At 40.2% G+C, this 24,977-nt stretch overlaps 4 protein-coding genes across 4 annotated transcripts; all 4 read right to left on the bottom strand.

The window, feature by feature from the left end:
* Positions 1 to 36: 36 nt before the first annotated feature.
* Positions 37 to 1,726, bottom strand: RB195_008845 (uncharacterized protein; the record flags this gene model as incomplete). Its single annotated transcript, XM_064195543.1, has 5 exons — positions 37 to 360; positions 436 to 501; positions 1,365 to 1,459; positions 1,518 to 1,606; positions 1,671 to 1,726. The coding sequence occupies 5 exons, from the start codon at positions 1,724 to 1,726 to the stop codon at positions 37 to 39; spliced, it is 630 nt and encodes a 209-aa protein (XP_064046688.1).
* A 609-nt stretch (positions 1,727 to 2,335) lies between these two features.
* Positions 2,336 to 10,666, bottom strand: RB195_008846 (uncharacterized protein; the record flags this gene model as incomplete). The annotated part of the gene is made up of 23 exons (XM_064195544.1): positions 2,336 to 2,419; positions 2,472 to 2,563; positions 2,798 to 2,968; positions 3,036 to 3,253; positions 3,381 to 3,497; positions 3,834 to 3,932; positions 3,991 to 4,158; positions 4,220 to 4,419; positions 4,653 to 4,816; positions 4,916 to 4,997; positions 5,422 to 5,539; positions 5,602 to 5,706; positions 5,820 to 5,904; positions 5,976 to 6,122; positions 6,457 to 6,553; positions 7,100 to 7,258; positions 7,328 to 7,443; positions 7,507 to 7,594; positions 9,474 to 9,596; positions 10,068 to 10,160; positions 10,219 to 10,332; positions 10,435 to 10,536; positions 10,604 to 10,666. The coding sequence occupies 23 exons, from the start codon at positions 10,664 to 10,666 to the stop codon at positions 2,336 to 2,338; spliced, it is 2,805 nt and encodes a 934-aa protein (XP_064046689.1).
* Positions 10,667 to 11,262: 596 nt separating this feature from the next.
* RB195_008847 (uncharacterized protein) lies at positions 11,263 to 17,605 on the bottom strand (the record flags this gene model as incomplete). The annotated part of the gene is made up of 10 exons (XM_064195545.1): positions 11,263 to 11,370; positions 11,441 to 11,577; positions 11,639 to 11,765; positions 12,651 to 12,782; positions 12,849 to 12,980; positions 14,949 to 15,020; positions 15,774 to 15,974; positions 16,513 to 16,590; positions 16,833 to 16,904; positions 17,492 to 17,605. The coding sequence occupies 10 exons, from the start codon at positions 17,603 to 17,605 to the stop codon at positions 11,263 to 11,265; spliced, it is 1,173 nt and encodes a 390-aa protein (XP_064046690.1).
* Positions 17,606 to 21,897: 4,292 nt separating this feature from the next.
* On the bottom strand, positions 21,898 to 24,607 carry RB195_008848 (uncharacterized protein; the record flags this gene model as incomplete). Its single annotated transcript, XM_064195546.1, has 5 exons — positions 21,898 to 22,025; positions 22,084 to 22,211; positions 24,043 to 24,134; positions 24,192 to 24,247; positions 24,517 to 24,607. The coding sequence occupies 5 exons, from the start codon at positions 24,605 to 24,607 to the stop codon at positions 21,898 to 21,900; spliced, it is 495 nt and encodes a 164-aa protein (XP_064046691.1).
* Between the last annotated feature and the right edge of the window lie 370 nt (positions 24,608 to 24,977).

The raw sequence follows: 24,977 nt of genomic DNA on the forward strand, positions 1-24,977 counted from the left end.
TAAGAACTAAATATGAAAATGGACAAAATAAGCTAATCAAGAAGACTGAGAAGTAGATGGTTCTTGACCAGTAGTAGAGTGATCATGATCAACAGTGCCAGGTTGTATTGGATTGTTCACAGACGTTTGTTCCGTGTTATGAGTCTTTTCATCAACAGATGTCTGTTGTGCTTTTCTAGCCGCTCTCTGTGCTTCCTTTCTTTCTCTTTCTCTTTCCCTACGTTCTTTCCGCTTCTTAACAACCGGATCCTCGATATCTACATTATCGGGTATTTCAAGCGGAGCGTACGAATACGATTCTCCGTATCGAGCAAGCCGACGAATTAGAACGCGTTTCATTCGCTTTAGATACGTCACCTCCTAAAGAAATTTCAAATCATTAGTTCACTTATTTTCCGAATTCTCATAACATCAACCTAACGTCTTCTAACACACCTTCTTTACATGGTACAGGCGATCCCGCAATCGATCAGTGCTAGCTTGAACGTAATCAAATTTCTCCTGCAAAAAGACTGATGATGAGCGGGATTTTGAACAAGTGAAAACATTCTTGATATATGTGAAACTAGCACAAAAAAAAGTACAGGTTTTGAGACCTAAGAGGAGCGAGCGTGAGATGATCTCACGCCTCAGTTTCCAAAGAGATTTGACAAAGACTGACACTTGTCACAATATCTTTCACTAGATGACCATTTTGGTCTTAAAATAATCCACGCACGGAAATGGTCCACTCCTTTATAACCTTTTCAGTAGTAGCTCTGACGGGAAAATTCATAATAATGTAAACATAAAAGCAATCTAATGGACTTTCTCAGACGAACAACTCTGCAACATTAAGTCACGGATCTGATGAAGCCTCCTTATTTCTCGCAGTTGTCGTATCGTCGCGGCGTGCTACGACCTTGGTGGAGGGAGGCACTGGCCCGCCCCTTCTAGTGGATATAATTCATCAATAGCACAAAGGCATAAACTTGGAGCTCTTCTCCTTGTTGTTTTTTTAAGAGGAAAGTTTTGTGTAGTGGCGCATGGATAGGATTTTGTAGCCTCAGCAGAACTTTTTCTCCTTGATTTTATCGTTTGCTTCGGCGAGAGAACACCTAAGATTCAAGTTTGCAGGTAATGGATTTTTGAACTTTTTGATTTTTTTTTATTTTCGAGTGATTATTAGCGTTCTTCGTAATCGTATTCATAGCAGTGACCAATAGCAATCAAAAACAAAGAGAAAAAACTTTGAAGAGATTATCGAGATCCCCGTGCTATCGATCAATTACTACGTCGAGGTGCAAGTTAGTGTCCGAAATCACTGAGGACGCAAAACAACCTCTACTCACACACATCTATAATATATCCAATAGGTAACCGACCTGCAAACACGCGTACATCAAGCGATAGTATTCAGAACGAGGAGATGGCGAAGTCGACGATGATGTTTCACCTTCATTTGGCGATAACGACACAGCTGAAAGCCAAATATCATTAGCTAACCCATAGTCTTCGACATTCGCCTAGGAAGGAACCTTTGCTGTAGGATGTAGGTCTTGTATCACACGTTTGCCATGACTGTAGCACTGAAGGGATATATTGTTCCGAGAACTCAAGCGTTGGCCTGAAATAGGAAGGACCGCTTGATTGAATTCGGTACCACTTTCGAAACAACGATAGACACTTACAGATGAGTTTCTGGTGGGATTTGAATTCCATTAAATTCATTTGATAAGTCATTCATTTTCAGCTGGGTCCTTTTTGAACATGAATAGCGACTACTCAAAACGAATGAGTATTTTTTTAATAGTAATAGATTTACAGCTACTAAGAAAAACACGGAACTCCCAACCGTTATTCTCTCATTAATAAAATCTGCGTCGAATCACCACTTTATACATATTGATTATAAGTTTCAATGGAGGAATCAACAAAAAAGAAAACATTCAAGCATATCCACTATTGAGAAAGCGGATGACACATCTAGCTAAACAGTGACAGTGAAAAATTACGTAGAAGCTCGGAAGCGTCAACTAGACTATGATAACTAGGACCTAGTTGGCAGAAACGATCACAGCTAAACCACCACTACAATAGTATAAGGAGACTCTAGAGTAACATGTCCCAAAAAAGAAAAAAAACTCTTTAGGTATAGAAGCGTTTAAAACATCTTGCGCACTTCATAAGCACATATAATTAAACAATAATGATTAAATTTCCTGAATTTGGGATTGTGAGTGAAAACGTGAAACAATCATTACAATTGCACAAAAATCACTTTCTCTAATTAATCACGTCAACTCCAATTTGAGTAAGGAAAAGAAATAGAATAGAGCTAAACTAGTAGAAGCGCTCAGCAATTCTCTACAGGACGAGCTGCCTCAATTTGTTCAATTTGTCTGTCAACTTGACGCAGTTCACGTAACAAGCAGGAGGCCTGAATGGATCAATAGTTATAGAAGGGAGCCTAGTGAGAACATTGCAGTCACCTGTGTACGAGGATCAAGAAGATCCATTTCTCTTTCGGCAATTCGCAATTCCACAAGGAGCTGTTGGCTTACTGCTGTCGAGGATTTAGCTTCTAGAGCAATGGATAAATTTTAGGGACAAATCTGCTGCACCAATATCAATATGAGGCCAAATATTTGAGTATTGTAACTCGTTGAAAAAAAAAAACTCTGCTTTTAGTTCTTCTGTTCATACTAGGCTTTTCAAAGTAGCAGGCCAGTGGCCGACTTCTTTGAACAGTTTCGAACCACTTCAAAACATCCAAAACGACTATACATCTAAGTACAAAGAGAGAAGTTACAGTTACCTTCCGCCTCGTTGAGCCTCTCCTTCACGTCTACAATCTTATCTAAGCTATTTGAAACCATGTCCTGTGGATCAGCCAACGTTACCGGTCTAATGACGCTACCAATCCTCTCTCCCATTACTCCAGCATCAAACGTCATAGGCATCGCACACATCTGCATTGGAGCTACCACTGAAAAAGGAAAAGATTTACGAATAAAAAGAAGTTCAACTGCCATCTCATGCAAGAAAACGTCCACCTTGGCTCCTTTGAATAGCAGGCGTGGGTAGCGGTTGACTAATTGCATCCTTTACTTGCATTGTGGCGCAGTCTGCTTGCACAGTTGCAGACGGTGCGCCTTCAGTGGCCAAAATAGTTGCAGGACAAGCAGTCACGACACTGGTCAGCTGAACCACGGGAAGACTTGGTGCTCTCGGACGTTGACCAGTAGCTAAGGCGATATCCCCGATAACGGTTCTGAAACAACATCAGTTTTAATGAATCATGTAACTGTCAGCTAAGTTGTGCCCGTTCGTTGAGCCCTTACGGTTTATTAGATTAGTGACGAGGATTCGAAATCCGAACCACATGCTATTTAACTTACATAGTTCCTTCAGCAGCTGCAGCAGATAATGGCACAGTTGTCAAATTTGCAGGTGGAATTGGTGGAAGTTCGAGTGCTGGTGGGCCGACGACTAGTGCCACTGGATGAAGCTCCCCTCTGAAAACGGTGCTCGGAAGGAAATACTAATTGATTTCTATGGAGTAATCTTCGGAGACTGTTGTGGTCGCTGTTCTGAAGCGAACCGAAAAAGTGCTCTTTATGCATATCTTAAATCAAATTGCTTCCCCAACAGTTTTTTCTTTTTTCTCTCCTTAGGGTGCTATGAAACTGCTGAGCACTAAGTATATCACTGCATGTGATACTTACAGATATCGCCCCATGTAGTTAAAAATGCCCAGATTGTCAGAAAACACAAACATTTAGCTACACTATACTTTAAATATCATATACTTTAAATCATGACGAATTTATAAAGACTAAGAGAATAAGTACCTATCGTCCAATACAGACGACGCAACTGTGTAGGATACGTGTCCAACTCCACCGTCTTCAAAATCATCTTCGTCCAGCAAAGTAAGAGGAGCAAGGCGACTGCAGATAAAACATATAAATAAAACAAAACTCTCTGATAACCTAAACTCCTACTCACTTTATTATTTCATTCCTCTTCATCATCAACTGTTCAGTATCCGGAGCTTGGTCACACGGACGAGAAGAATGCAAAGGAGGTGGAGGTACGCCTAAATCTGGCCTGTGAGCACCAGACCACACGAATCCATTATCGGAGGGCGGATCAAAGGCATATAATGCTGGAGGCCTAGAAAATTGTCTCTTTCATGTATGTCGCATATTCAACCACTGATTAAAAAAAAACTCACGGATGCACCCAGAACTGAGCCTGTGGATGGCTTGGTGGTGAATTCAGGTGTGGCATGAGTACAGTGGCACGTGGAGGAGGAGGATGACTGCTCCAGAGCGAGGCAGGTGGTGGTGCTGTTGGGTGCAACGCACTTGAGGACTGTGGATGACGAGAATGATTGTTCATTATCATTCCTCTTGGTGGCATTCCCGGTGGCAGCTTAACGGGATGTAGATTTTAAGGTTTGTAGCTTCGACTGTCACAGGTTCACTTGAGAATCGCGCAGAATTTCTCGTAAATCATTACTTTTTCTTAGAACTTATTCCTTCATGAAAATTCTTAAAATTGCGCTACTAACACCAAAATCTTCAGAGTGTAAAATCAATGTCTAAAATATTTCACACACCACAAGGTGGAAGCAAAAGCACTTGTAAACTCTTAGACGTACGTACCATGACCACCTGTGGATTAGCAGGAGTTGGTGGAGCCGATGGCATACCATGATGGGTTGGTGAAGGCATGACGACAGGCACCTGGACTATGGGAACCATTGGAGGATGCGCAGGAGCTGGTGGAGGGGGTGGAACCGAAGTAAGATGATTTTCGTTGTGATACCCTGGGAGCAGTCTCGAATAGTACTGTGTAGAAGCAAAAATTTGTGACTAACCGACATATTATCCAAAAAAGGTGTTCGAAATTCAAAATCAAAACTTGCCTCCATTCTGAGAAAAGGTAGGAGGAGGTACGGCAACCATAACTCGTTGAGCCATCGGCACAAATGGTCCATTGTTGGATGGCTGAAGAAAATACATCAACTAATCTCAATTTATTTTCATTTCACTCTTATTAATTTAGCTTAACTTAAGTTTGTTGGGACAATCACAATTTTTGAAAAATTATTTTTGACCATTGAAACACTGACGCAAAGATTTGGACTAGATTATAAATCAATGGTGATTTCAGGAAAAAAAAATCTAGTATGCAAAATGCACTGAAAATGCATTTCTACCTCCATATTAACTTGTTCAAAAGAAAAAGGAAGAAGAAAAAAAAATTACGTTGTTGAAGTCTCTCCATGAAAGGTATATAGCAAAATTTGCTTCAATTACTATAGTGAACATATTGTTCGGAGCGAATTAAAGAATTGTTATTAAAGAAAAATTCGCTAGTAAACAAATTTTAATTTGAAGAAAAAAAAAACAGAAACAAGTATTTGAATACCTGAGGAGCTAAAGTTCCAGGAACAGAATCTCTCCTTGTGATGTCTCGAAGCTCTTCAGCACTATGAGCATAAGTGCATCGAGCACCACGGGGGCAAAGACGTCGTGCAGAGATGTCCCTTTAAAAAGAGGGAATTACCAATCTCAGAAAACTCAGATCGACTGAATTTGTAGGACCTACTTGCACATTTTTGTTTTATATGCGTTTGCCTTGTCAAGGCCTCCCGAATGAGCAGATCTTCGGGAAGCAGCTGCTCGTTGGGCGTCTCGAGCACGTTGTTCATTCCTTAATTGTAGAAGTTCTTCAAGAATATTCAGCACCTCACGAATGATTTTATGGGACAAAATGGAGAAGGGAAATAAAATCGATTTCTTTGTGACTGACAGAAAAAATCTCACCGTTTTAAAGTAAACTCAGCGTGAGACTTTATAAGCTTGTAAAGCGCATCGATATAATCAGCAAATCGATTCCAACTTATTCGCTCTGCAACAGTTTATAGAACTATGTACTTTAACCTACTACAACCGGTAGAAGAAACGAGATTAGAAATTTACCATGATGTCCTGGAAGTGTGTCAAATACGCGAAGTAACTGTGCCATCTGTGCTAAATCGCAAGTGGAAGAATTCGGATCTGACCCGCTGGCAACAGCCGCCAATTCGTCGATTCCTTGCACATATGAATGAGGCGTTTGAAGACGATCTGGAACACGGGAGATACATACACAAACACGATGTAAATAAAATGAAAAAAGAATTGAAAAAGAATGAAATGTTCATATAATGAGGCAGTTTTGACAGTTTTCCAATAAAAGACTCGAGAACATTTTCTCAGAAATCAAAGAAAGGATATTCTGTGTTGTACGCTTTCTTCATAAACGATTTATGACGGGGAAAAAATGGTGGAATACGGATCATTGTTCAACACTATTCAACACTTTATGTCGAAATAATAATATCCTACTCTAGTCTACTAGGGAAACGAAAGCGAAAATCTCAACAGATACACAATAGAAAATCCAAAAAAAGAATCCAACCTATGATAGACTGCATGTGTGAACGATGGGCCTGGTCACCATACAGCAAGGCACTCCACTGATCCGGACTTATTCGAAGACCACACTCAACTGCCATCTAGAAGTGGTAGATAGCAGTCAAATAAATATAAAAACCAAATGTATTCAAAACAGAAAAAAAACAGTAAAAACCAATAATTCGGGTTATTTTCTTGTTTAAGCTGTCTTAAGGAAAAAAGGGACCTAAACTTGGAAACTTGAAAAACCACGGAATGGAGAAAAAAGTCAAATTAAAATGAAAAAGATTCGTGTCCATGTCAGAAAAGAAAAATACTCGCATTACATGCCAAAGGTTCAGAACGTCGGTTGAAAAACCATTTTTGATGGATGAATGATAACAAGACAGTGATGTATCTCAACTACTCGCAAAGCACAAGCTGTTGTTGTTGTTGAGGAAAGATAATGCACTCACTCGAACAGAAATAATATCATGTGCACTGGTAATAATAGAAAGAATGAAGTTATACTTGCGGCCAAGGATCAGCCGCGCAACTATCCATGTTTTTTTTTTTTTGTTTACTCACCCTAATACAACGAGGGGACAAAAATTCTGGAGGGAACTGCACATAGATAAGATACAAAATCTCTTGCTATGAAAACAAACCTGCACGATTTGAGCATCATGTTCTCTTCGCAAAGATTCATAAGTACGGAATTCGTCTTTTAACTGCATTAATGACGATTCTCCATCACGTTTCAACACATTGAAACATGAGGCGCGATATAAAAGTTGCACGACATGACCAACACATGTTTTTGATACCTAAAATAGAACGAAATAGTATGACACATGAGTAACTACAGTCAGAAGGTACTGCAAGATCGAACTGACCTGAGGATAATCTTCCGTGAGCATCTGCACCACATACATAACTAAAGTCTTTCGAGCAATCAAAGCACCTTTATCAAGAGCGAGAAGAATCAGCTTGAGCACATCCTCTTGCATCGCTTCAATTTATAAGGATAACATAGGATTTTGTAGAAATGAGCTAGATAAGATAAAAAGACTACCTGGCCCGAGAAACTGGCAACCTCTAGCACGAACAGCAGTCCAAAGATGAGTACTGAGACTACCAGAATTTTGCTGGCTCAGCAACAACTGCAATTACTTGACTTTGAAATATATAAATATCATGTGTGTGTGTGTGTGTGTGTGTGTGTGTGTGTGTGTGTGTGTGTGTGTGTGTGTGTGTGTGTGTGTGTGTGTGTGTGTGTGTGTGTGTGTGTGTGTGTGTGTGTGTGTGTGTGTGTGTGTGTGTGTGTGTGTGTGTGTGTGTGTGTGTGTGTGTGTGTGTGTGTGTGTGTGTGTGTGTGTGTGTGTGTGTGTGTGTGTGTGTGTGTGTGTGTGTGTGTGTGTGTGTGTGTGTGTGTGTGTGTGTGTGTGTGTGTGTGTGTGTGTGTGTGTGTGTGTGTGTGTGTGTGTGTGTGTGTGTGTGTGTGTGTGTGTGTGTGTGTGTGTGTGTGTGTGTGTGTGTGTGTGTGTGTGTGTGTGTGTGTGTGTGTGTGTGTGTGTGTGTGTGTGTGTGTGTGTGTGTGTGTGTGTGTGTGTGTGTGTGTGTGTGTGTGTGTGTGTGTGTGTGTGTGTGTGTGTGTGTGTGTGTGTGTGTGTGTGTGTGTGTGTGTGTGTGTGTGTGTGTGTGTGTGTGTGTGTGTGTGTGTGTGTGTGTGTGTGTGTGTGTGTGTGTGTGTGTGTGTGTGTGTGTGTGTGTGTGTGTGTGTGTGTGTGTGTGTGTGTGTGTGTGTGTGTGTGTGTGTGTGTGTGTGTGTGTGTGTGTGTGTGTGTGTGTGTGTGTGTGTGTGTGTGTGTGTGTGTGTGTGTGTGTGTGTGTGTGTGTGTGTGTGTGTGTGTGTGTGTGTGTGTGTGTGTGTGTGTGTGTGTGTGTGTGTGTGTGTGTGTGTGTGTGTGTGTGTGTGTGTGTGTGTGTGTGTGTGTGTGTGTGTGTGTGTGTGTGTGTGTGTGTGTGTGTGTGTGTGTGTGTGTGTGTGTGTGTGTGTGTGTGTGTGTGTGTGTGTGTGTGTGTGTGTGTGTGTGTGTGTGTGTGTGTGTGTGTGTGTGTGTGTGTGTGTGTGTGTGTGTGTGTGTGTGTGTGTGTGTGTGTGTGTGTGTGTGTGTGTGTGTGTGTGTGTCTCAGTCAAGCAATTCCAAAAAGAGAGGGAATATTATGGCGTCGGTTTGGTGCGCTGGACCCTCATGGCGGTAAAATTGGGTGACACCAGTACTATGACGTCGAATTCGTGCCCCGGAGCCAGATAGCTGTAAAATGGGGTGGGACGGGTCCAACGGGGTTGAAGTGGTGCGCGGGAGCCCCAACGCAGTAAGTAACGCAGGTTTCTGTGGTCCCTTCGCATTTCTCAGCATGTCTCCTGATGCTGCTAACATCCTTTCTTCAAAAAAAAGAAAAGCACGTGCGAACGGCTGCTTAAATACAATACATAGCAGCCAACGTTTTCGCGATCTGACGTAGAACGTTATTTTTATCACTACGACAATGAAATTCATAATGAATAAATAATGAATATAATGAATGATAATGAATAATCACTACGATAGTGATTATTCATTTCGTGTCAGCATTCGTTCTTTGCTAATAGCTGAGAACGGAGGGAACTCATACTTCGGAAAATGTTTCGAAAATATGGCGATTTGAGAGAAACATAGATGTTAAATCAAGTTCCATTGTTCTCCAAATATAGAACCGACGCGTTTAGGGAAAAACCATAAAATCTTTCATCTATGCTTAAATTTTCGGGTAAAAAAATTGAAGAAAGCGTTGGTAGAAAAAAACAATTCTAATTTCAAAAGAAAAGTCGCTACTGTTATTTCTTACTGATCGGTGAAGGCGAGCGAAGCGAAGACCAAAATAAGCATGAAGTCCGGCTTTAGCCGGACGTTCAGGCTGGTATAATTAAATAAAGCAGTAAATACAATTAAAAAATGTACAACGAATTGATATAATTAGTGATGTTCATTCTCTCACCTCGGTCATGATTCGTTCAGCAATAGCTCGCGAAGTCTTTAAAGCACGAGAGCGACCTTCTTCCTCGACAATTTGAAAGCACAACAAGGAAACTAGCTTTCGTTGCATAGTGCGCGACAGAATCTGCAAACCGAAATAGATATTTTGTGGAAGAAATCGTTGGTAAATTGCCGAAGCTATGAAGATTAATCTATCGCAGTTTTCCTCTCAGCGCCTAGCTTGTACACTTCGAGAATTATACAAGGTGAAGGCAGAGAAATGACTCCTAAGTGTTCCAAAATCTTAGAGAAATATTCCACAACACATTTGGTGGTATAAATGAAATGTCACTCATGATTTCATTTTGTTTACAAATGTTTCTCACTGAATTCACCTTTACTGCCCATTGACATAATGAGATACCCTCATGGATGCAACAAGAAAAATGGATAAACGATTTAACGTATTTGGTCAGAGTTACAATTTTTCATTAAACCAGATGTATATTACCATCTATACCCACTTCAACTGGTTTCATACACGTTTTGGCCAGGACGAATTTCCTCGAAGAAAAAAAAAAAACAGCAAAATGAACTAAAACTAAACTACACTTACTTCACTAAATACGGTACCACCTCTTTCCGATTCAGCTCGATGCAAATACTGGGCCATAGAAACCAATGCATTTTCTATAGAAGATAAAACGTCCTGAAAGCAATACAAACTATAAGAAGAAAAAAGAAAATGTAGATTTTGTTTGATATACCTTCGAAACATTTTCTGCTTTCCACATTGGCAAATACTCATCGATGTCGTCCGTGACAATGGATAAGAGCGCTGCATTTATAGGGTAGCTAGCTACTGGATAGGTAGCCTCACACTAAATGTGCGCATGATATAAGTGAAAGTGCAATCCGAGGCGACAAAAGCAAGATGTAATAGTAGTTAACGAGTGCAAAGTAAAATAAAAACGAGGCTTCACCTGGTCCTCTGGACATGAGTTGTCAAAAAGTTGCGGCACGCAACATGTACACACTACATGCCCGCATGTTAAATTCACTGGTGCTCGATGATGATCGAAGAGCTGTAAAACCACGACCATATCCAAAATATTAAAACCTCAAAATACTGTTGAGAACTAAATGCGTCACCTGGCTACACACCACACAGCAAAGAACGTCCGACCAGGTTAGACCCTGTCCAGCAGGTGCCATGGGAGATTAAATGAGGAAAGGGTCAAAAGGTTTAGGTAACTGGGTGTATACACGGTATACAGGCAATATTGGCCGAAAAGAAGTGAATCTGCTTGGATTGTCCTGATTCTTCACATCAGTATAAATACTGAAAATAAGTTTAAAGTTCAACCAGCCGTAATAGTAAAAATAAAATGAATAAGAAAAATTCAGCCTAGTACTAAAAAGTCCGACGAAAATAAAAAGAAACGCCCATCTGAGAAAAAAGTTGAAGAGATGAAAGATCAGGTGAAAAGTAGAGAACAGGAAAATGCATGTGGAACACAGCAAATATGATCATGGAATAAACCATGTTAGAAGAAAAAGAATTTTCAGAACATTTTTTATTGGGCGAACTCTAAACATAACGACAACAACGAAAACGAAAAGTGCAAGAAGTTCAGGCTTCTTGGCTGATCCTGAGCAGAAATAACCGGATGGTGCGACTTAGCGCAGAAGAGGGAACTATTCCAGAAGGTAAGAACAAGAAGAAAAGTCCTGCGCAACAAGATAAAAGTTTCTAAATTATTCTCTACTTATCATATACATCTTTGGGAACATCTCCCAGCCGCTAATTGTCACAAATATTTTGTTTCGTAATTAGCAAAACATGAGAACTCGTTGGAGAGGTTATTAGCGTGTTGGGGTTCAAATTTCAACCGATGAAGTCCTAGTAGACGATCAGCCTGAAAGTAAAGGTTAAGAAATTCGGAAAAAAAAGGAGGAGAGACATACCAACTCACAGCTACAACTAACCATTTTCGCCATGATTGTTCCTGTGCAAAGAATAACCTTTGCATTTGGCTTCGCTAATAACCTCACAGTTTGTGCTGTTTTAACTAGACATTCATCAGCAAGAAATGGTGGATCAGCGATTATGACATCAAAAGCTCCTGAAATTTTATTGGCTTCTTTTGTAAGAGTTAGAAGGGCAAATAAAACTAATATACGAACCTTTAGTCTCTTCAGGAACTGCATGTGGATGTCGATAGTCGTAAGGTATATATTCGGATGGGAATTTTTTCTCAAAACGTTGATCATATTCCAATAAGCTGACAGTTACTTTACCCGTTTTGTATTCCTAAATGCATTAATCTTTGTATTGATGCAGAGCAAAATTAGTAGTCTTACAAAAGAAACATTGTCAATGAGAGGAGGAGAGAAGAGTGGAAAAAATTGGCGAGGTCTGATATCGTAATTAGAACTGTTAAGTAATTTGGTCTCTTGCTCGATGAAGACGATAAAAGATGCATTTTTCGTAAACTCGGTGCTCACTGTTTAAGGCGTATTCATAGTTCTGCTGCATCTTGTCGCTCGATTTGATGTAGGTAAGATCTCCGGAACAAATAGGAGGAATTTTGTGACAAACGACGTGAATGAGGTGCTTGCACTTTTGTTGTCGTCCAAAAACCTCATTTCATTTCGTGAACTGTTAGCGAGTCATGCGGCAACGAATAACAGTCACCGTTCGTGCCGCGCAGCAAATCCTATGCGTAAAGCTGGCTCGTTGCGTGTGACTTTTCGCGACGCAGCGTAGAGCGTTCGAATAAAACTATGAAAACAACTTAACATCTTATTTCTTAGCCTTTTTCAGGGATGATTGACCAGACCAATGGGGCGTGAGCGCGCCAGATTCTCCAAGTTTTCCCCACAATTACCACATCCTGCACAGATGAAATGAGTTGAATTGAACGGGAGTGCGACTGAGATTCAAAACTTTTGTATCTTGAGCGTGTAAGCAGGTGACTTTTCAAGTGAATAAAGCAAGCTCTCAACATATGTTGAGTTTCAGTCACGTTTGTCCTCATTCCAATCTATGCTTTTTTTTGCGAATCTTCTAATGTTCGAGATTTACTGTTCAATTCTCAATCGTGCGGTAGTTTCTCGCTAATTTTCAGAAATTTTCATTCAAAGAAATTTTAAAAAAATCGCACAATACAAAAGTATCTTGAAAAGGCATACCCACGTCGATTTCAGAGAAGTATTGCATTAATGTGGGACAAGAAATGCATCCTATATGTCCTTCTCCCCCAGCTGCATGGACCACTTCTCGGCAAAGCTGACGTGCAGTTTCAGCAGCGTACCAGAACTGACTGAGCTAAAACACTCGGGATTAAATTCAGCACTAAATAATTATTGAGCAAAAGAAGTAAGCACTCTAAACCTGCCAATCCTCCGTAATCACATCCACAACGCCATTAGCAATATTGCACTGCTCTTCTTGGAATTGCTGCAAAATAGCTAAAGTATCCGCAGGAAGTCGCGGAATGTCATCATCGGAATCTGTCATAGGTACCTGAAAATGCGTTAATAAAATGATATAAAGGATTGCGGATAATTACTTTGACGAGGGTTCTACCATATAACTCTTTCAGCATCCGTTACAAGATGAGTTTTGGACAACAGTTTATGTACTATTTACATAAATAATAATTGGGTATCACTCTATGTGACCACCTTCTGGAATAGAAAGGTGGTCTAACTTAGTTGAAGCACCTTCTCTAACCTCTTTTTGAGTCAAAAAACACTGACCTGAGTCAGGTTATGGTACTCCGCGAAATTCTACGGGACACTTGAGGACTACTTCTGGCTACTGCCTTTGATCGAGCTGATATCTTGAGCTCAGCAGTACCATAACGTACCCACTGTAATCCTCTGATTCTCATCGAAACGGTGGATTACGGTGGGTACGTTTCATGGACATTTTGCACTAGCGGTGGTTTTTGGTCTGCCGAGAAAACAGCCCCTCAATTTATAGCATTGTGTACGGTCTGACGGGACACTTTAAACAGATGAGCAATCTTTGGGAGAGAGATCCAAACGCTGTGCGTAGCCAAAATACTCGCACATATCGAGTGATCACGCGTTATCTTTAAAGTTATAATGGGGTAGTGAAACTTTAACCACAAGTCCATATGCTTCGAGACATTAGGAATAAAAATGATGCAACTGAAATAATTAGAAGGAATTCGATACCATCGTCAATTGGACGATTGGTGAGGAAATTGTTCAAAAATAATCTTTCACTATCCTGGTTTTTTGGTACTGGTTGTTTTTTTTTTGTCGTTTTTTCCCTTTCAACCATTCCCAATTGCGAAACTCAATGACCCTTTAAAGCGCAGACATGCATAAGCCCGTATTAAGACATCTAAATCGGTTTCTCTACGTAATCTCTTGAAGTGAACCTTATTTAGAAAGTCTGAGATAAAGAAAGGAAGAAAAAATATCTCATATATTCTTTAGATCGGTTTTTACTCTACAAAAATCCATCGTGGTGCATTTCTGCATGCATACTTTTGGGCGTTCTGTAGAGAATGAATCTATTGATTACTTAAAACAGCTACTATCTGGTAAGACGAGATAAGTCTATAAAAATGTCAAATCACATCGTGAAATAACGAAGAATAAATAAGCAATAAAAAAGGTAATAAACGGAACGAACCGTCAGCATCTGACATACAAAACGACACGATAGTGAACGTTATTTAAACTAAAATCTTCTACAAAATCATCATCACTATTAGAACAATATTTGAATAATGAAGGACAAGCACCATATCACATAGCAAATGCCAGTGATGTAAGTGCTCAATGTCGAAAATGAAGATTTTGGGGGAGCATTATATTAAATACCTAAAAACATCAAGACCTATTAGCCATCGTGCAACATTCGTTCTGACGATCATGGCTAACCGTCAGAACGTCCAACTCTAAACAACATTAACATCAACAATTTTACAGAAGACGTGAAGAAGAAAGTGGAGCAGGAGGTGGATACAGAAAGGGGAATAGAACATCATAAACCGAATGGATCACCACACCATAGCTAGTTAGACTGCAACACATACGACAACACTTTCTTAGAAGGTCGATGCGTTAAGTTTCAGTTACAGCCTAGCCGAGATATGAGCAGAAACCAGACGGCAGGGAGAATTGGGGAGCGATAATTGAGCTGGAAAAGGTGATGGGGTCTACACAAACGCACACCGCCTATTTCAAGCTAAAAGATGTCTATGAGTTACCACCTAATTGAATATTCATGGAACATTATCCTGAACATAGAAACACTAGGGAGATAGAAGGTGTACATAACCACACTGTAGTCAGTGAGGTTTAGTACACGTAAAAGAGCATAAGAACGATATATTCGATCAGATAGAAATATCTACTGTGGGCGGAATCAAGCCTGTGAAGGACACCACATGGACGACGGTCAGATTTCTCCATTGCCTTCAGGAGCATCACAGCACGGCGTCAACCTCACCTCGGGCACAAACGGCTTAGACAAGATTTTGCGGACGTGCATTAGAGCGGACTGAGACTGTGAATCCGCTTCCTTAAAATAATTTCATTCGATAAGGTTCACAAATATACCATACGGATGTGTTATAGAATATCAGAGTGCATCAAACTTCAACCAGAATAATTCCAGAAATTAAACGGTCTTCAGTAATTTTTCTTTAGATGAAAGAAACCGTCAAGGTGGTTGTGCACAACTTTGCAGCACCACAAAACAAATTTTGCACAGCCGCTCTACAAGTATTTAAAATGGTGTCGGAATTGTGGCTAATTGGCGTCCTAAATAATTTCTGTAAACAAGCGCAACAGCTAACTTTTTGATAAAAATTTAGCAACGTGAAGGTGGAGATGTCGCAAGTACAACTGCTCAAGAAGTTGAATAATTAGAAACGGAAATCGAAAAAGAAGGAAATTTGATTGCAGAAGTAACTTTTGCAGAGATATTTGTGGTTTTGTACAACGGAAGTAAGCAGGTTCGAAGCAAATAACAGGAAGTAAATTCTTGATCGCATTGTTCCGTAAAAAACGCTAAAGATGGTTGTAACTTTCACTGTCAAGTAGTTTCACGTGAAACTATCACTTGAGAACTTGATAAAGGATACGATTATGATAAGTTATTTGGTCTCAACAAAGTTATGTGATCACGACTTTCAAATATAGGTGAAAGATAGATGAGAAAGAATCGCAAATTGTCGGGAAAGTGAGGACAGTCGAGGTTAAACGATAGCTTCCATGAGAAAAAAAAACAAGCTAGAGATAATATCATGCATCAAATTTGTAACGTACGTACCTGCAATGCAACGGCACTTTCGGGAGTGTAAGGTGGTCGGACAACAACACGTTCAAGTACCGAAATGTCTTCACCCTTCCAACGAACATCATCTAAAGTTCGTCGCAGTTGTATGAATGCCCGCTGACCCTCCAATGGTACATCGGTTTCCATTGCTTCAATGCAACGACGATTCTCTGCTATAGCGCTTCTATCGTTGACCTGAATAGATCACAGTCAAAATGACAGCAGATAACAAGATAATGGAATTATTTTTTTAAAGAGCAATGAGAAAATAGTTGAAGAATCTTCTTGTTAGCTGGAGAAACATAGATCTAGGATTTACAAAAGAGAATAATATTTGGTAGAGGATTTTACGAGTAAGAACAAGCAACTGTAAGCAACTGTAAGGAAGAATGATCAACAATTCTTGGGTTAGGTGCAGAGGCACCCAGTCGCACGCTTATTTCTTAAAATAAATAACTAAGTTAGTCGAGCCCTATGACCTAATCATTAGTCTTAAAGGATCTATAACAAGTAAGCCAAAGTTACTAAGAGAAAAAAGTAAGATAGAACGTCCAGAAATAAGCGCGAGGTTAAGTGCACCCAACTACAATTTCTTCTAATACTTCATTTGAACAGAAAAACCTCAGAACCAAGAAAAGAAATCAGAATGATTCACGGAGTCATTAAGCATAAAAAGTATATAGAGCAAAAATACAAATGAAAACGATCGAAGAGTGATATGTAACAAGAATACCTGCTGATTGGTCATTGAGCTAGGGGAAAACATGGTTTCAAGCGTATCGCCATTAGCAGGACCCGCAATCTCTCTGATCTGGAATTAAACCTGAATTCCAAGAAAAAAAAAGCATATGTATATGAACTGCGCTTATTTTTTATTTAGAGAGTGGACATAAAATTCCTAACTTGGAAAATATGCGCCCAGACAAATTTAGGAAAAGAGAGAGAGAGAGGAGAAAATTAAAAAAAGAAGTAGTGAATGAGAACCCTAGTAGAAGATGTTTTAAAAGTAAAAGCTAGCATTAAGTAAAAGATCGAAATGAAAACGATTCGTACCTCACTTATGAGAGCTATATTGAACATACGTACGGTTGCCTTCCCACTTGATGTATCACGTACTACAAGTACCTGAAGCAAAAAAAAATTCTTTTTCTATTTCACTCCTAATGAAAAAGAGAACGTCGTAAAACACATAAAAATAGAAAATATCCTTAAAACATGCTTAGATTTACATTTCAACCTAAGAAAGCTTCGAAGTATAATGAAGTACTATGAATATCAGTCTTATGCAAGAGGAAATGGAAAACAGAAACAAAATCCTACTAAATAAAATAAATTCTCAAAATCACGAAAACACCGTTTCAGACAAGGAGCAAATTCTCGGCGACAACGGTGAGCGAAATATTCCTTTAGTTTTCGATATCATACACTAATGGGGAGAATTCTCTTCAACTTTTTTTTTATTATATACACTATTTTGAACGAAGAAGAGGAAGCAAAATATAACCATTATACTTGTAACGGAACAAGAAACAGTAAATGTAGAACCTCCCCTTTTAATCAGAAGCCACCGTGCTTTCTAAAATTTTTTGTTTAAATCTAATATCACCGAACTAGCTTAACATTGATGGCGAAGTAGAATCAAAGACAAAGGAACAATTAAATGTTCATTTAAAAATTATAGAATCACACAGTAAAAAAAAACAGGGCCGTACCTTGAGCGCGGGATCGAAACAAACTACTTGAGCCTGAAGAGAAGCTCCAAGGGCGGTCTTGAAATGTACGGTCGAGCCAGGAGGAAACGCGCCCTCCCCGCCGAGAGACACCATCTTCGAGGTCCGTCTCCCCTCTTCCCGTCAGTCCGAACACCGACGACGGAAGCTGTCGATGAGAGCCGTACACGGACTAAATGAGATCAGAATAAAATAAAGTGGAATAAATGCAAAACAAAGGATAAATCAATATGCGGAAAGAAAGAAAAAAGATAGAAAGTTCATGGATGTGAGGAAAAGAAGAAAATACAGGAAAGGGAAGAATGTTATCGTATATTGGATATTCGGACAGGAATTTTGAACAAAAACCAACTAAACCAAAGATTTGCCAACAAAAAAATACAATCATGTGTACAAATAACTATAACAACAAAATCACAGTTTGTGCTCGATAGTTAATGGGGAGCTGCAGGATGAAAACTCACAAATAGGCAGCATTCGGCTAATTCAAAGAATCTTAGTCTTAGAATGGAGTAACGGAAAAAAACTGGTTTGGCGGAGAGTGCGCTTCAAGCAGTGGTCAAGTTCATTTACAAAACATTTGCTCAGCAAAAATACTCATTATTAACCTAGACATGAAAAAAAAAAACTTTCTAACATGATAACATGAAGTAACAACAAACATCCACGAAATAAGCACATTTTCAAGAAATTGAATCCAGTACACAGCAATTAGTGGAAGATTTCGCAAAAGCCAAAAAAAAGACTAGTCATTATCAATAGAACCATGGTAATGCAAAAGTTGAAAAAGCTGAAACGGTCAGTGACGCTGGCCACGTACTCAATAGCGCGAGATTTACCCATGGGGCGCGCGAATTGTTCAGCGCTTCAGAAACAAATATGTTGAGTTTTTCTTTCTTTCTGCAGCTTTCCTTCTTTTCATTTTTGAGAAAGGGAGGGATTTTTACTATTTTTGAACGGCGTTGGATGTCCGTAACTAACAATCATGTGGAGGAAAAAATAACATACTTCAAATCAAAGTTCTCATCGATGGAACTACCGTCGTTCTCTTCTGTGTAGGTCAACAAATAAAACTTCCATCATGCGGTGAGCTATGGGAATAAGCGAGAATGTATCGATTCTCACAGTACTTTAGTAGTGAAGTTGGAAGTCTAAGTCTATCATGAAAACAAGGATAGAGATTAAAATTTTAAAAAAGTGGGTCGTTTCGCCTCTTCCTAGACGATCCACTTTAAGATTAATCTCTCTTGAGACTCCTCAGTTCGGAAGAGAGTTAAATCCAGAAACAAGTTATTCCATAGTATGTGATAATAAGAAAATAAGAATCTCTGAAGAAACAATAAGAAAACGAGAAAAAGAAAACTGCTAAAATGATGCAATTTTGAATTTAAGACGATGTATGGTGTATTTTCAGAAATAGGCTAAGGTGTACGGTTGCTGGTATTAAAAAAGCTTAATATAAACTGGAAGCGACCGCACCTGGGGCGTTACTCAATCGATAATTTCTTCATAAGACATTTCAAACCTCTGAGTCAACTGTACAAATTTTTATGAAAATATGGTCGAATAATTCAAAATAACCATGAACCTGATGACTCATACGAAAACGATGAATGATGGGGGTATGACTATCATATGGGCATATTCATAGCGCACTTTCTTAGTCATCTTATTATTCCTGCAAAGAAAAAAAAGGTCAGTTCACACACCCGCAATCATTTGTACTCAGTTTAAAGGCATCACTCCATGAATCTGGCGTGGTTTGGATTTTCTATCTTTTTAATATACCTGTATCAGGTCGTAGATCATGAATAGGACCATTTTCGTGCGCCGCTCCTGCGATTCGTCGAATGAAATGAATTGGTATCGCGGGGTCCGAATGGATTTTCGACGAATCTCAAGCGGAGGCGGGGCGCAAGGGTGGCACGTTGCAATAGAGGACGCCGTATGGAACTGCATACCGAAGCCGTCTGTTTACAGTGATGCAGGGAGAGATGAGCGGAACCATCCCTGTATTCATAATCTACGACTGGGTATAGGTGTACTCCAACGAAAATCCATACCAGGCCAGATTCGTGAGGTAATGCCTTTAAACGTTAAAGGATAAAGTGGATAAAGTGTCTGGCGTTAATCAATCCGCTTGGGATGCGCCCCCACGTTCACTTCAACTCAAAATCGTTTGAGGTTTTACGAACGTGTGACTGGCCTCCACAATGAATTGCGGTGGCTAGCCGATGTGCTAAGTCAGTGTTTTTATCCTCCCAGACAAGTCTGGTACCAATTTATCGACCCCGGAGGGATGAAAGGCTTGGTGAGCACTACGGCGAATTTGTACCTCCGATCGATTGTGCAGTAAGCGGAACCTCTAACCGCTACACTACACCCGCCCTCTTTAAACGTTAATATTTAGATTTCTGATTTAAACCGATATTACGCTGATCACATGACATTCGAGTATTCAGAGAGAGCATGAAAACCACCTGTTTCTCATCACCCCAATGGCGTAATATGGCGTAGTTAGGTCATAGTTTTATCGACAACCTGGATGGTCAACACAAAATTCAAAGGATGTCGTACCCTCACGCTCACATGGTTTTCTTCGAGAGAAGAGATAATCCACAAGAGGATCATGGCATGAAGAGCTCAGTGATAAAAGAAAAATCAACTCATCACTAACGCGTTGCTTCTAATTTTTGTGAAGTATGTAATCAAAGTGTCGTATTTGATCTGTTCAATACTGGTCGCCAGCACCTCCGGCGAAGTCCGCGTCAGGTTCCGAACGGCGCGCTCTTCCAGCGTATTGTTCCCAATGGGCATTTTTATGTTAGGCATGTGTTTCGTTTAATCATTCATGTTTCTTAGGTGTTTTTTTTTTTGTTCTCCAGATTATGCATACGATCTGTAGCTGGTTCGTACTGTCGTTGATATATTCATGATCTTCGTCATTGTGGTCATACTTTGCGTGGTTTCGCAGCAGCTCGCAGTAAATCTTTTCTGTTCATTACTTCTGATATGATTTGTTTGTTCAAAGTTGCAGAGTAGGGGGAGAACGGGTCCATGCCCCATATCAACCTTGCCGTGTGTGTCGTACGCAACTGCACAGCAAGTCAGGTTGTTTTGACTTTGAATAGTCGTTCTCGCTAGAATTGGAAAATTTCGTGATGCCCTTTCGTCAAAATAATTCACAAGCTAACCCTGAAGATCAGGTTGTACTGAAGGTGACGAAAATGTGAAAAAAAAAACGCGAAACGAAGGAAAAACTTCCAACAATATTTATCAAGCTAAACAATACAAAACATGACTAAAAGGTTTAAAAAAGAAAAATAAAAACAAAAGAGCGAGTGAATGAAGTCAACCTAACAAATACTAACAAATAGTTCAGATAAAAGCTTATTTCTGATGGACAATTGAATAAATCACAGCTTATTGACGATATACGGGTACCCGACTACCGTACCACAACATGTAAGGTGAGAGCGCATTTCCTCATGATTTGATCGGCACCGTCACCCGAATTCGACTTAGATCAACATATAAAAGCAAAATAAAAGGAACCTTCGGGTTTTGCAGGAACGATTTTGGTGAAGCAAAGAAGCCATAGAAATTACTTCAGAGCTGAGATACAAACATTTAGAGACACAATATTTAGGAAAGGCATCGAAATGAAAAAGAAAACAGCAGCAACAAAAGTTGTGATAGGGCTAAGGTAAGTGGATGGAATATATAGTATGTTTAAAACGACATGAAGCACGGTTCAGTTACGTAAGAGGCTGCGCTTGAAGCGCTGCGGTTCAGCGTAGCGGTAAGGATCGAGGAAGGACCCCTTTTGTTGCGGTTCGCAATGGTCCCACCGCGATTCCAACCGCTATCTCCACCGCTTCGAGCGCAACCGCTTACGTCCACCATGCTTCATGTTGTTTGGTCCGACTATATGTAGAATAGCACAGCTTCAGTCTACATCATTTCTGTCGTATATTTCCGCTAGATTTATTGGTTACAGTATTGTAAGTAAATAATTTTAGTAAGTAAATTTTCCATGGAAGTCATTGCGAAAACCATTGCATTGTCGTTACAGTCGAAATCGAAACTATTCAACCGGATCAAATCGACGTACACGCGGAAAAAGCATGCAAGACGTTGGTACTGCGAGGAATTCGTCACTGCGTTATCAGCAGAGAGGTGTACTGCACGGTCAGACCACCGGCGCACGCCTTCGCCGCGGTCGCGTCGCGTCAGCGTGGCTGAACACCTTCGGCGCCGAGTATATATTAAGTAGAAAATGGACGAAGAATAGTTAAAGGCTTCTTCACAGTTGTCATCGCTATCTTTGAAGACTTTTTTCGGCGACATGAAATTCAGGATATTCTGGAGTTACGCTGTATCATTGTCTATAGACAATTTTTTCCTAGACACACGGTTATGCTTGCGATAACGGTATCAACAGCAGCCAACACCAGAGCACAAACTGTTAACCAAAATGAGTAGCCGTAAGCGTCCTTGTGGTGGATTTCATCGCCTGAAAATGGTGTTTGTGTGTTTTTTTTTTAGAAATCTTCGTCATCTACGAAGCTCACCGAACTTTCCGAGTTTCCCTTTGTTGTTAACACCGTATACAATTGTGGCAATAAGAAGCATTATTGTTGTAATGAGAGAAAGAATAGATAGTGGATGAATAAGGAATCGTTTGCAACAGCAAGCACAGCTGCAATTGTGATATTATCATGGTTTTTCTGATTGGATTAGTTTTTTCTTTCTGTAATTTTCTAAATGAAAATGTTTGTGACGCGAAGAGAAATCTGGATGGGCGGCTCTCAATCGAAGAAAAAACCCTTTCTTGCTCTGATGCTCTGCTTATAATAAGTCCAATAAGGTGTTTGAATATACACTCCGGGCACGAATGAGTTACATAATTTGCACAGCTATGTGATGGAAATTATCCAGAATTGAGTAAAAAGTGCTGTTGTCCAGCACGCCAATTTCCAACCTAAATAGGTCAAAGGGAACGTGGAATCTTCGGTAACAACACTCTGTTTCGTTACGATCGACTGCCGCAGATTGTCGACCTGACGAATGGATGTATCTTATGTGAGCTCTTGCTGTAGATCAAAAAAGTTGGGCAGAGCTGTGTTCAGATACGACGCGCCGCCGGAGTAACCGCGTCAGGCAATAATACCGCATCCCGGCAAAGTAGGTAAGCTCTGCTCTAGCTCTGCCCTCTGCCCTACATGATTTGTTGGCCATATAAACACAGATACTCAGGTATTTTTTCTTCAGGAATCCTATTATGAAATCATAATCCGGAGAGTACAGGTGCAGACGGTGGTGCGGAACGCGCCATGTTCAGCCTGTTGAACGCGATGCGTCATTAGCAACGCATGTTTTCTTTTCTGCTTAAAGGCATCACCCCACGAATCTGAGGTGGTACGGATTTCAGGTGGAGTATTCGTATACGGGATCGTAGATTATGGGGAGGGTGGTGATTCCGTCCATTTCTTCCTAATTACCGTAAAAAACGGCCCGGAAGATGCGGCGCTCCAATCGAACTCGTAGAAAATAGTGCGGCGGAACGCTTGAGGCCGTATCTTCCGGGCCGTTTTCTACGGTAATTAGGAAGAAATGAGCGGAATCACCCTCCTCCCCATAATCTACGACCCCGTGTACGAATACTCCACCGGAAATCCGTACCACTGCAGATTCGTGGGGTGATGCCTTTAACGTATACCGTCTCTTCGGTCTGTCCTGCTCTCCTATCGAAGGCGCATCGTGCCCGACCGCTTGCATATTTCCGGGGCCGACTATATATGAACCTAGGGGGGGAGGGGTGGGGTGTTTGCAAAACGCAACCTTTATTTTTTAGAACTTGTTAAATGTTACTAATACGGTAGAAATTATTGCAAATTCTTTGTGAGTTTGGTCAGTGACTAACATGTTAGTCTGAATGGACGAATATAGTAGAGTAGAGAGGAGAGGAAACATAGATTCGGGTCAAAACGAAGCAAGGACAACTGCGTAAGCGCCTGTCTTTGAAACGGTGCGGTTCGAATCGTGTACGGACCCGCCACTAATCTCTGCACTTCGCCATGGTCCCATCTCTGACTCCACCGCGCCGCTTCGAAGACAGTCGCTTACGCAACTGTTCGTGCTTCGTGTCGTTTTGACCCGACCATATGACAGGCAGAGAAGGAGAGTGTTCTGCGACCAACGCGTCGCGGTCACTTGGCTGCATATAGCTCCTGAAGAACTTCCATATCTTAGTTTTTTTTTTCTGGAAATGGCAAAAAAAAACTCCAAGCTTTTTAATGTCTTCTCTCGATACACTCGAGAATCAGTCAGAATCCGTTCTTTCTAGGTAATATAGGACGTCGGAGGGTTTCATATTTTTCTTCGATTAAAAAAAAGAACACACCCAACGATAAATCTACTCAGGGTGAAATAGCCAATTGGCTAGCGACGATTAGATCTCTCCAGAAAACTCTTCTTTCTGGATTTTTTGTGAACATTGGAAATGATGCGATGTAGAAAGACGAACTTACAATGCAATCAGATTCCAGATGATTGCGATTACTTCGAATGCAAGCGCTAAGCACATAAATGTCGCGTACGTTTTCATGTAACCAGTTTTTTCCTAAAATTAAATCTGTATAAGATCCTAAAAATCGTATTCTACGGGTACCACTCTCACCGTTGGAAGTACATCACAATGTTTGATATCCTTGAGACAACTCCATGTGAACATCTCTGTAATATTCAATCATTGGTTACTTATTTGTGTTCTTTGTTACTTCTTTGTTTACATAATAGATCAAAGAATTCGTTCTATAGCTTAATTTCACATATATATATATATATTTTGTTTTTTTTTCTCGTCATGTTTATGTACCGCCTGTACTGGAAATAAATGAAAAAAAAACACGAAGCATAAATAAAGAGAATTTGAAAAGTGGAGGTATGAAGGTAGAATCAGATATATTTTTCCCTTTAAAAAATAAAGTATGCCATCAACGTACGTCCATTAAATGTGGGAATAGCTGTCAGGATAAGGCAAGCAACCATCACAACACCGAATACAATCTGACCACACGCTGAGAAGATGCACATTTCTGAAAAGTATACGAATCGATCAGTTATGTAAAGTTGTAGGCCTTTCGATGTTCTATCTTGTAGGGGTCAATGCAGAAATCATAGCTATTGATTTTATGGACGTTCTGGAAGAGAAGAAAATAATTCGAGAACTTTTATGGGCTGATAAACACGAGACACGTTATCGACCGATTAAGGTCTCAGCAGCTCGTCTGACCGCCTTCGATTTGGACAAGGCAGAGTGGAAATACGTGTGAAACAGAGAGATAACATGCTGGAGACGCGTAGCGGTAACTTGGTTGAACATTTTTGGGGCCGACCATAATAGTTGCTTAGAGTAGTGACAATACCTATTATAAGTTATACGCTAAATTTTCATAATAATAAT

This window comes from Necator americanus, chromosome III (assembly GCF_031761385.1).
Source record: "Necator americanus strain Aroian chromosome III, whole genome shotgun sequence".
Classification (NCBI taxonomy): Eukaryota; Metazoa; Nematoda; class Chromadorea; order Rhabditida; family Ancylostomatidae; genus Necator; species Necator americanus.